At 40.9% G+C, this 12,824-nt stretch overlaps 1 protein-coding gene across 2 annotated transcripts in view; it reads right to left on the bottom strand.

Annotated features, from left to right (window-relative positions):
* Positions 1-12,824, bottom strand: part of efl1 (elongation factor like GTPase 1) — a 77,862-nt gene that overhangs the window by 46,553 nt on the left and 18,485 nt on the right. For both annotated transcript variants that reach the window (XM_053419002.1, XM_053419010.1), the window contains exons 13-15: positions 5,238-5,392; positions 2,506-2,669; positions 1,400-1,535 (exon numbers count right to left, since the gene is read on the bottom strand). In XM_053419002.1, the coding sequence (XP_053274977.1) occupies positions 1,400-1,535; positions 2,506-2,669; positions 5,238-5,392 (455 nt within the window). The remainder of the gene's footprint in view (positions 1-1,399; positions 1,536-2,505; positions 2,670-5,237; positions 5,393-12,824) is intronic.

The raw sequence follows: 12,824 nt of genomic DNA, 5'->3' as shown, positions 1-12,824 counted from the left end.
AAGTTAATATAGTCATATAATTTCTCTTTTCCCCAGATGATGTTTCAGCAGCCTACAATTTAAATTTGTCCATTTTACTACTATATAAGACAAAGAAACGCAGAATATACTCTTACTCATCAGGGTTGAACCAAACAATGTATGAGCTTTTAGCTTTATATATTAATTAAAAACAAAACAATTGTTTGACTTTATATTTCAACTGTAAAATAGATCATTTTTCACACACATGATCACTGGCAATGAAGATAGCACCTTGTAATATTTGTACTACCACTAATCAGTATTACTTACATTCTGATTAATTCATTCTACTCAGTAATATATATATATTTTAGTGATAGCTGTGCTTTTTCGTTAGCTGTCGCCCTGTTAAAAGGATTTTGCACAAACAGTTAATATTACATAATCAGAGAGTGAAACCTGTTTCTGTTTGCCAACATCGATACTCTCAGCTCCAGTGTCAGGTATTTGCAAGGTATGCCTACAACTGGGCATGTACACAGATAAAGCTGCGCTGAAACCACTGATGTGTCTCAGTTTGTAGTGAAAGAGGTCGTTCATGAATAGATGTCAAAGAAAAACTGAATCATGGTGTGATTATGTAGACAGCTGACAACAGCAACCACAAGAATGCACAATGAAATGAGGTGTGCGATTGCCAGATAAACACTGCAAAATGTACATCATTTAGAAAGAAGCATGAGTTCTCAGAGAAACGTGAAGGACAGGACACAGTCTTTCAAAGTGAGGATGTAGGAATCTCGGGAGGTTCTGGGTTTGAGTCAAAATGTACATGATGAGAAACATGATGTGCTCTAGACAGGGTCCAAACCCTGTTTCCAACCTCAGCCTCCGTACTCACTCTCTGACAGCGGTGTCAGACAGGAGGATACTGTCGAAGTTACATGCCATTCTGGACAATGTCTCCCGCCCTCTCCATGAGGTGCAGGTCAAACACAGGAGCACGTTCAGTGCAAGACTCATCTGCATTAGGAAGTGTCCTGGGGAAAGATACTGAACCCCTAAATGGCCCCTCTTAGATGTTGAATGCACTAACTATAAGTCGCTTTGGATAAAAGCGCCTGCCAAATGATATGTAATGTAATGTAAAAGACTGAGATCATCAAAATGCACCACAGAGTGCCAGAGGAAGTCATTCCTGTCTGTGGCCATCCAACTACACAACTCCTTCATTACAAGTCATTACAATGGCAGCTATATCTTCTTTTTTTTTAAACCGAAATCGGTTATTTTCTATTCTTGCATAAAGCTATTGTTACAAACACATTTCCCCCTGGGATCAATAAAGTATTTCTGATTCTGAAATCAGATCTGTTTATCTGTGATCCTAATTCTGTGCATTGAAGCAGTGAATAACAGGAGCAGGGAAACTTACCCAGGATGTTTCCTGCAGGCACCTCCTCCAGCTCTTCTAGCTCTCGGCCCATCAGTAGATAGATGCTTTCCATAGTACAACAGGACAAATGAGGCACCTCGCACACAGCGTCTGAAGCACTGCAACCCTCTGGAAGCTGGCAGAAATGACACAGAACATCAAGTCAAAATCGTTAACAGTCTGAGTGAGATTAACAAGCCACATTCGTTACTCTCGTGTCCCGTATATATAAAGTTTGAAAAAAATCTTCAATGCTAATGGTATATTATCTTCAGTGTGGGGCAGAGGTTTCTATGGACAGGACAAACATTACATTGAAATTGAAAACGGATGTGAGACCGCCAACTGTATTTATCAACAGATCGATCCGTCCTGTCTGTCCTGCAGTTGTCAGAGGTGTCACTTTTAGAATGTTGGTTTAAAATGGTTGTTAGTTGATATTATTTGTCACTGTTAGAATGTTGGTTGGCTGCTGATGAAGGAGTGGTGTCCAGATTCCTAGGGGAACATTTTCTAGCCCTCCCCCTGGTGGATGTGTTTGGAGGGGGTCACTCCCAGTGAAGAGCACTCCATATAGGGTAGGGTAAAAAGGGAGAGGAATTGGGACACGGAGTAAATATATTTGCAGAAATATATCAAAATTTTTCTCACTTTGTTAATTTGGGTTTTTGAGTCTAGATTCACAGGGAAAATGTAATTTCTATACATTAGTCTACAACACAGAGCTTGAGAAAAGGAAGGGTCTGAATACGTCCTGTGGTAACTGTTAAGTAAAAGGTTTATCTTGTGAGTGGACTCTTTCCTTGTATTAAAATTATCATATTTCCCTTTTGTTTCCATGTAGTTCTGTCTGTTACTATGTGACAACACATTCACAGTTTTTGGTTTGCTTGTAACTGTGAACACAAAACAGATGAAACCTAAAACACAGCATTATTTTCCTTTGTCCCAACCAAGTACACAACTACTATCAAAAATGTATTTACATTAAACACTGACATATCCAACCTAATATTTCAATGGTTAAAAGTTGCAACTTGATTCCAGATCTGTGCATTACACAAAAACAGAAGTGGAGCACAGGTGTTGTGTAGGTGTTGGTTTACCATGCGCAGGCCTTGGGCGGGGTCATACTTTGGTCCTAGCACAAATACTCTCTGCCCTTTCTTGACCACCCCGCTGTAGACCCGGGCAAAGGCGACAAAGGTCTCCTTCTGCTCCTCTTCCTCCTCTTGCTTTGAGTCTTTCAATGTCAGACTCTCCATTTTAGCTGAAAGAGAGAAACAACACAGACAGTTTTCACATGATAGTCTATGTAGCTGGTGTGTCCATCCATTCATGTTAGTGCATGTGGGTCCCTCCCTATGAAACTCTTCCTCCCTCCAGATGTTTATATGCAGATGTCTCCACCTCCAATCAGCTGGGATATTAACACGACAGTTGGGTGGATAACACTGATTTCCATGTCTGTGCTGACATCTTTCAGCGACACAAGCTATGTACAGTGCCTTGCATAAGTATTCACCCCCTTTGGACTTTTCTACATTTTGTCATGGTATAACCACAGATTAAAATTTATTTCATCGTGAGTTTATGTAATGGACCAACACAAAATAGTGCATCATTTGGAAGTGGGGGGAAATATTACATGGATTTCACAATTATTTACAAATAAAAATCTGAAAAGTGTTGAGTGCATATGTATTCACCCCCTTTACTGTGAAACCCCTAACAAAGATCTGGTGCGACCAATTGCATTCACAAGTCACATTTGCAAGTCACATAATTAGTAAATAGGGTCCACCTGTCTGCAATTTAATCTCAGTATAAATACACCTGTTCTGTGACGGACTCAGAGTTTGTTGGAGATCATTACTGAACAAACAGCATCATGAAGACCAAGGAGCTCACCAAACAGGTCAGGGATAAAGTTGTGGAGAAATATGAAGCAGGGTTAGGTTATAAAAAAATATCCAGAGCTTTGAACATCTCTCTGAGCACCATAAAATCCATCATAAGAAAATGGAAAGAATATGGCACAACCGCAAACCTACCAAGAGGAGGCCGTCCACCCAAACTGAAGAGTCGGACAAGGAGAAAATTAATCAGAGAAGCAACCAGGAGGCCCATGGTTACTCTGGAGGAGTTGCAGAGATCCACAGCTGAGGTGGGAGAATCTGTCCACAGGACAACTATTAGTCGTCTACTCCACCAATCTGGCCTTTATGGAAGAGTGGCAAGAAGAAAGCCATTGTTGAAAGGGATCCATAAAAAATCCCGTTTGGAGTTTGCCAGAAGCCATGTGGGAGACACAGCTAACATGTGGAAGAAGGTGCTCTGGTCAGATGAGACCAAAATTGAACTTTTTGGCCTCAATGCAAAACGCTATGTGTGGTGAAAACCCAACACTGCCCATCACCCTGAGCACACCATCCCAACAGTGAAACATGGTGGTGGTAGCATCATGCTGTGGGGATGCTTCTCTTCAGCAGGTACAGGGAAACTGGTTAGAATAGAGGGAAAGATGGATGGAGCCAAATACAGGGAAATCCTTGAAGAAAATCTGATGCAGTCTGCAAAAGACTTGAGACTGGGGCGGAGGTTCATCTTCCAGCAGGACAATGACCCTAAACATACAGCCAGAGCTACAAAGGAATGGTTTGGATTAAAGAATGTTAATGTCTTAAAATGGCCCAGTCAAAGCCCAGACCTCAATCCAATAGAGAATCTATGGCAAGACTTGAAGATTGCGGTTCACAGACGGTCTCCATCCAATCTGACTGAGCTTCATCTTTCTTGCCAAGAAGAATGGACAAACCTTTCCATCTCTAGATGTGCAAAGCTGGTAGAGACATACCCCAAAAGACTTGCAGCTGTAATTGCAGCGAAAGGGGGTTCTACCAAGTATTGACACAGGGGGGTGAATACTTATGCACCCAACAGATGTCAACTTTTTTGTTCTCATTATTGTTTGTGTCACAATAAAATTTATTTTGCACCTCCAAAGTACTATGCATGTTTTGTTGATCAAACGGGAAAAAGTTTATTTAAGTCTATTTGAATTCCAGTTAGTAACAGTACATAATGGGAAAAAATCCAAGGGGGGTGAATACATATGCAAGGCACTGTAAATGCATCTCTCACCTGTCCACCAGCACACTGTTGAACCAGAAACACTACAACTATTCACATTTGTATACAGTCTATGGCACAGGTAAACTAATGAAGCTAATCCTGCTAATTGCATGCAAGCCATCATGCAGGATAGCAACTCTGGGTTGTTTTAAACCTCACTTCATCATTAATATTACCATTTGATGCAGGCGTGGCTCAGGAGGTAGACAGCGTTGTCTACTAACCAGAATATAGGAGGTTCAATACCTACACCAGTCTGCATTCTGAAGTGTCCTAGGGCAAGACACTGATCCCCAAATAGTCCTTAATGGCTGTGCTACCAGTGTATGAATGGTGTGTAATAGAAAAAATACACTAATTTGTATCATAAATCACCTTTCCCTCTGTGTATGTCTCGAATTTGGGTTCACTAGTCCAGTAATTATTAACATGGAGAAGCATTTTAAAAATACAGTTCATTTGATATTGTTACATGCGTTGAGACATCTTGGACATTTGATAAAGCCTGGATGTAAAGAAGTGAGTGAATGTCTCTAAAACCTCAGCCTGTGGCCACAGTTAACTGTCAGGCTTTGTTATTCACCCATTGACAATATCAATCCAAAATATTTGTATTAATCTTTTGTCAAGCTGCTATGAAAAGGTAGAGATGAAAAGGTGTGATAATGGGAGACAGCAACAGTGAATGCAGAGAAAAGCTTACCTGTGCTGAGCCCTGCCGGTCGGTCTTCCTGTGGCACACGCCCTGTGTGGTTGTGGTTGTTGCTCTCTGCTGCTGCCTGATCAGCTGCCATCCTGTCAGCGTGTCTCTGTCTAGCAAGCTCCCTGCGCTGGGATAATTCTTCCTGGGTTAACGGTCTATGCAAGCACAAACACAAGCATGCATGCGCACCAACACACAAGCACACACACAAGCACACACACAAGCACACACAAAAATGAATTTACAACAAACAGATCTATATACTCAGAGTGGGTAAAAACAATTTAATGCTGCCTTCATTAACAAAAGTTAATTGATGTCATTATATTATCAGAATTTTATCAGACCTCCAAATAACAGCTTGAGATCAGAGATACAGTATGAAGAGCAGAGTGTCTAATAAAATCCTCCAAGTAGTGGTCTGTGGTTGTAATGTTTATCTTGTCTGTGATGTTTCAGGTAGCATTGAGCAGCGGTGTGGACTACAATTTTTTTGTGACTTCAGACTTGACAAATTCTTATTGACTCCAAACTTGACTTGGACTTTAACACTAATGACACTAAAGATCACTTGGGCTACACTTCATTTACTTGTCATATCTTGACATATTTCAGAGGTAAAAATGTATTTATCTCAGGGTTTCCTCTATATTAATTTTGCAGTGCTGGGGCCGTGCTGTATTACCCTGCCCCATGTCGTCCCTCCTCACTCCTCCGCTGAACTGTGCTCACTTTACACGATAAGCATAAACACCAACAGTAATCCGAATTTATTAGGAACTGAACAGTACTGAAGTTTAATTTGTGTTTGATTCGCTCTAGAGTTTATGGGGCAATTATTTAAAAAGATTGAAAAACACGCACTCAGTTCACCTGCTACACAAAGCACGACTTGTGACATGCACAGCCAGGACATCAGGTTTTAAGTGACTGGAACAATCTGGAATAATAATCCGACATCATCTTTAACTAAATAGATCTCTTCGTTTCTGTTTGTGCGAAGAGCGACAGAGATGGGCAGACACACACACTGCACTCCTGCAGACAGATGAGTTCCTCCCACAGATTATGAAGCGACCCCCTGTTGAGCCATGAATGAATTCAGCAGGTCATTATAAATATCAGTTCTACTCAGATAACAATCCAGTGCTCTACTGCTAGAAATCTAGACAAAACTGTGACTTTCCTGTGAAATCGAGAGTTCTCCACTATTAAATGTTTGAACCATATTATCTTCCTTTATGTTTTCAAAATTAAATCCAATAAACAGTGATGTTTCCAAATTCTATATATGTAACTGGAAAACCAGTCATCAATCCTGATCAGAATGGCGAATGTGAGGTTAAGTAAAGCCAGATAATGAAGATATATTTTACATGGCACTTGCTTCATTTTACAGACTTCTGGCTATAGTGTAGTCGAACATACAGGTGCTGAAGCTGAGTTTGTCAAAGGACACTCTCTCCCTGACAGAGAGAGTGTCCTCAAGAAGCACGAGAAGACAGGAGAAGTGAAAAAAAAAATTCTTAACTGTGTTATGATTAACTATGACACACACTTTGACAAACACTAGAGCTGCACGATATTAGGAAAACCACATCGTGATACAATGAACACGCCACCCATCTCCTCCGGCTCCATATATTGACTAAATTTACAAAGTAGTTCTAACCCAGTCTGCGTTAACACACGTCGGTTTACACTGTTCGTGTGTGTGTGTGTGAGAGTTTGGGTGAGAGAGAGAAGGGGGCAAAGAGCGAGCAGGACGGCTGATGAATGCGCTGCTATGAAGAAAGATTTCACTCGTTAAGAAAGGTATCAATCATTGTGTGATGACCAGTGTTGATATCTGGTGTCATTTCAAACATATCAATGTTTAAATGCCCCTCCAATTGACATTTTCTGAAAAAAAAGATTATTATTATATAAAAAAAAAAAAAAAACGCAAAACAGAGTGATCCAAATATAGGGGAATGTCACTTCTGTCTAGGGCTGTGCTAAAAAAAATCGATATGGCGATATATTGTGACGTCGTCATGCCGATGCACGCATCGATGCAGATGCTAATGTATCGATACGGCATCAAATGCTTTGACGGCCGTCTTGAAAACGAAACTTCACCTATGGTGCAGTGCACAATAATGCCAAAGGGGGCAGCATAGGCAAAAACAGCACACGTCTCAACTCAAAACAAGCAAGGAAGAAACACCGGAAAAACTGGCGGAGTTATTGCACGTGAAATGCTGTGCTCGCAGTCTGAATTTGGCAGCTCAACGTGCGCTCGAGACGCCCACTGTTTCTTACTTATTCTCCACTGAGGTGTGGAAGAATGCCAAGGAGCTGTGGACCTTAACTGAAGCGGACCTGGCCTGTGCTGAAGATGAGGCTAAAGCCCTGAAGCTGCTAAAAGCTGCAACACTAGTAATGTCCGAAGAACATTATAGCCACGCTGCATGCCCAGATGTTAGTGATGGGAAGTTTGGATCTTTTTACCGTGTCGGTTCTTTGAATCTCGTTCAGTAAAATGAACGAATCTCTTTTTGAGTCATTCGTTCGTTTCAAAGGGGGGGGGGGGGGGGGGGGGTGCAAACGATCCAAAGACTCGTACCCGGCAGATGAACGAATCGTTCAACTCCCGACCGTGTGTTTGGATCAATGATCGGGTTCATCTGCCCCCAGTCTTCGGCCGACGTGTCGGCCACACAGAGCGAGCTCATTTCGCCGGTGACCGCGGTGCGGGCGGCGCACGGGAAAATCGCCCGGCACCTCCATACCACTGCACGTCCACCCCGGACATGACTGGCCCGCCGCATCCGCGGACACAGAGCTTAAACTGCTGCTGATCCACTGACTATAACAACGCCGCATTCAAATAAAAATGTGGGAAAGAATATTGTACAGTATCTAATATTGTGTTGGTCATATTTAAATCATTCATTATTTTTTTTGGGGGGGGGAAAGACAGGATAAAATAAAATAATCGCATATTAAATCTTAATCGTTCAGCCCTATTCACAAGTCATAATGACTGGTTTTGTTATTTTCACTTTACATTTACACTTACAGTTTAGTGCAGTGTAATTATTTCCTGTGATAATTAAATGCCAGTGTGACAATAAATGACAATTTAAAACCATACAAACTGTCATGTTTTACTGTATTTAATAGAGGAGGTTTTCTTAAAAAATATATGATCTGCCACACAAAAGCTGTCAGTCATGACTGCTTTTTAACAGTGGTCGCGAAAGGGGATGAGGTAACAGTTTCCTCTTCTGAGCCTATGGAGGTCACGTAGAAAATGATCCAAAGACTCGTACCCGGCAGATGAACGAATCGTTCACCTCCCGACCGTGTCTTCAGATCAGTGTTTCGTTCTTCTGCCAACAGAGTCTTCGGATCAGTGATTCGTTCATGTGCCGGATACGAGTCTTTGGATCCTTTTTCACGTGACCTGCATCAGCCTATGCAACAGTCCCGATGAGCGGCCACGAGAAAATTAACGAATCTCTCTTTGAGAGGACTCGTTACTCCCGAGTCCTTGTAAGGATTCGTTCAAAACGAACGAATCGTTCACGACCGACACATCACTACCAGATGTGCAACTGCGCTCATGTTCAAGCAACAGACTCGGCACTTACGAGGGAAATTAAAAACACCGTATCCGGGGATCTTGGGAGGAGATCCGTGAGCGACAGATCCTTTCTGTGCATAGCCTTTTTTTTTTTATTGGGATTAGAATGATAATTATTTTATTTTACTTTTAAGATCTTTTAAAGGCCAGAATTTTAAGTATTTTGAGTGGTGCGATCCCTAAGACTTCGCCTTTGCTGTTATATGGAATAATAAAGAACAACTGTTGTCAATTCTGTGCAGGACATGGTCATTATTCAAAAGCAACGTGTATCATGATAGTATCATATCGTGGCCTCTGTATCGTGATACGTATCGTATCGTGAGGTTGTAGGCAATACCCAGCCTTACTTCTGTCCACAACCGGGAGGATTCTAGTGCATTCGCTTCAAGAGAAACCTAACCTGGGAAGTCCCCTCTCCTCAAGGGCAGACACAGCAGACAGATCACTCCATCCAAAGAACTGTCCTGCGACCCATGCATATTTTTTTATCAGTAGGAGGGAAGAAACTCAGAGAGCATGGAGAGAGCAACAGAAAGAGAAGATCCCCAGCGAGTTAACGAGAGTTCAGAGACAGTTATTGACAGTTTGTTCATATTCTTTCTGAACGCTGAACTTAACGAATCAGTTTACAAAGATGAACTGGAGCTGTGTTCACTCCAGAAGAATGGATGCTTGTGTGCGTTTGTGTGAGAGTTAACACACACACAAGCCCCATGGCTCCTCCCCCACTCAATCAAACAAGGAATTTGTTGAAGAACAGTAGAAAAAACTGAAAACAGAGTTTACTGTATGATCCACAGCTGCTCAATGATCAGAAGGCAAGCCCTGACATTTACATCGAAACAAGGTCATTTACAGCGTGTTTAAGACGAGGTGCATTCAGTGACCGTTGGAAATGCTAATGTCCACTAGCTTAGCCACTTCCTGTATACTTTTATGAATTCAACATTTGTACCATGATTTAGAGGAAATTTCAAAATATCGAGATACATCGCAAATGATGGGTGCCTGTGGGCACAAGTGAGAGATAGAGAAAGAGAGCAGAGGCAGGAGGAAGTTAGTGAATCAATGTAGTGTATGAACATCTGGATTGAATAGGATTTTATCTATTTGAAAGATTTGAAACATTAGCTGTTTTGTGATGTTGTTAAGTGTTGACATTGTGGCCGTGGCTACAAACAAATCAATATATAGGCACTAAGAAGAGTAAATATTTATTTGATTGATGGTGAAACTGTAGCAGGTGAGAGGATTTCAGCTGAGAATGCGGGCCCTCGGCCACATGCATCCAAGAACACCGCTGACTATAGTTGTGTGATAGGATGTCAAGACTCAGTGAGGTCAGATTTGGGTACGTTCACATCTGAATGTAGAACTGTCCACTTGAGATCAAATTACTCAGGATAATTGTTAATACCAGGTATGAACAGGGTCTTAATCTTTAGCTCACTTTAGGCACCCACTAAAAGGACACCCTTCTTTGACTGGGCCCTTCAAAGGTTTCAACCTTTTTTCAGCCTCCAAACTGGGCATATTTTTGCACTTTGGTGACTGTGAAGAGAAAAGCTCCCTCATTATCTGAAAGAAACCTCTACTAGAACAAGACTCTATGTTGCTGACCATCTGACTCGGCCGCTTTTTCACCTGCTTTCACCTAAGGAACAACACCAGTCTCTAAAGTGCACTTAATAACTGATTTCATTTCAAGACTGACAGCAGGCAGTATATCTTAGAAGTATGTTTCGAGTGAATTATAAAATCATGTCCATTAATTCAGTATTATGGTTAGATCCATTCACAATAAAACATTCAATCTTAAAAACTATCTCTGAGTACAATAGCTTGATGTGTATTTTTTTTTTTTACCAGCAGCCTGAAAAGTTAATGTGATTAAATTGAGAATCAGATCTTAGTATGACCTATCAAATGTGTAGCACCTTTGACATGCTTATTCAAGCTAATTGTTTAAATAGTATACAGGAAATAAAATAAATAAAACTCAGACTACAGGGGTCTATATAAAGAAAACCAAGTGGAGGAACTTGAAACTTCAAAAGAACCAATACACATTTTCAGAAAAATTATAGGAGGGCCTAAATTAATGGGACTGTATCATTTGGAGTTAGGGGAGTGTCTGCAGACAAGAATAAGTTCAAGCAATTAGGAGTTTTAAAATCATTACAAATGAAGGACATGTTGGAAAGGGATCGGCAGACCACAATTAGAGCAGGCTACATAACGGAGAATTGAGGAGCAGGCAGATAATTCATAAAGTGCAGTGAGCTCCTATTTTGACCACCCCTGGACTGGTGATAGACTGGACTTGATTTACAGATAACTGGGATTTAAAAACACAGAGGCTGACAGGGGGAGCTATTGTCTGAGACCCTGTGAAAAGCACTAGGTTCCAGCTTGAGTGTGTAATCTGTTCGCTATGGTGGACAGACAGGAGAGCTACAGGACGGCACATCCTGGAACAATCAGTCGAGTTAGAGCAGCAGATCCTTGAGTTTGAAACCTCATAAGATACAGAAAGGCACTGAATTTTTTTTGCCAGACCAAACTTCAAGACCTGTTAAGCCAGCTTTTGTAAGCAATAAACACCTGGTGCTAAATCTTGGCTATCCAGGATTATAAAACTGGATCACTTTAAACTTAGTACTGGCCTTAAATAGTGACATGTTGTCAAATCAACAGAATCTTTATGTAATCTGCTGACTGGCTTAAGACAGAAATATCAAAAACAGACAATGTTTGAATTACGCTGTGATTGAAACTCTAATCATGCATATTCCTCTTTTCCTTTTCTTTTATTACTGTCAGAAATCCGTACATAAAAAGCGATATCCATCATTAAGAAAGTATTTTTAAATGTGTACCGACTACGATGATACTTTTTATTGTATGTATATGATCCCACCTGAAATGTATTGCTACAGTAGCCCTGTATTGGAAGAACTAGAATGTAAAAAGCATGAACTCAGCTCAGTGGCAAACTTTGAAGTCCCAAGATACCTAAAAATAAACAAAACTATCCCTGCTTTTCCTTTGCTACATGACCTGTGCGTTTGTGTGTATGTAGTGTGGCCTGTGTGTGTATGTGCAGTGTGGTCAGAGTGTTTGCGTATGTGCACATACTCTCTTCAAAAAGACCACAGTGACTATAGCAACACAGCTGCTCACAGCAGGCCTGAGTGACAGCATCCAAAGAGTTTAGTTCCATGATCACAAACCACTTAAAACAGCCCATAATTTGCCCTTGAAAACAGCAGCAGCCCTGCAGATGCACTTGAGCTGATGCATGTCTCTTTTGCATAAATTGGTTATAAATGGGACCACAGGCTGAATTCAGGATTCCAACAGAAAACCAGAAAAGAGCAAACCTTGGTAAATTACCTGGCTTTAAGAACAAATAACTAGCAAGTGCCTTCAAGCTTCAAACATATGAGTCAGCTGCAGATTAAAGCTCAATCCTCTCACAATTTTTACTCTAAAACCCAAAAGAAAAAATAAGAAGCAGACAAATATTGAAGTGGGTAATCAATATGATGTGCTGCACTAGAACATCTAAATAAACACTATGTTATGTAATACTTACTAGTCTTCATACTTCCCATTAGACCACAGCAAAGTCAAAAAGTGTTTTTTGGGTTTGTCAGGAGGTTGAATCAGTTGCTCATTGGTAATAATGTGAATGCCAGGACTTGGTTTTTGGCCTAATATGCTGCGGTTATGAAGTAATGGCTTTCAAACACTGGAACTGGACGATAAAACCACAGAAAGACCTTTTAACATTGTGAAAAGGGAGGAAAAAGTGTGCTGATATTAAAGATGTCTGCAAAACACACTGTTTTTTTTTAAGGAGGTTTTCCATTTTAGCTCTAGCGTCTGAAAATGTAAGTGAGCAGTGACTGAGATAATATTCTTCCTTAAAATTCAAATGAATGTCTAAA

The sequence above is a fragment of the Pleuronectes platessa genome, chromosome 1, assembly GCF_947347685.1.
Source record: "Pleuronectes platessa chromosome 1, fPlePla1.1, whole genome shotgun sequence".
NCBI classification, from domain to species: domain Eukaryota; kingdom Metazoa; phylum Chordata; class Actinopteri; order Pleuronectiformes; family Pleuronectidae; genus Pleuronectes; species Pleuronectes platessa.
Note: the sequence above shows the minus strand (reverse complement) of the source record. Positions and strands in the feature narration are given on the sequence as shown.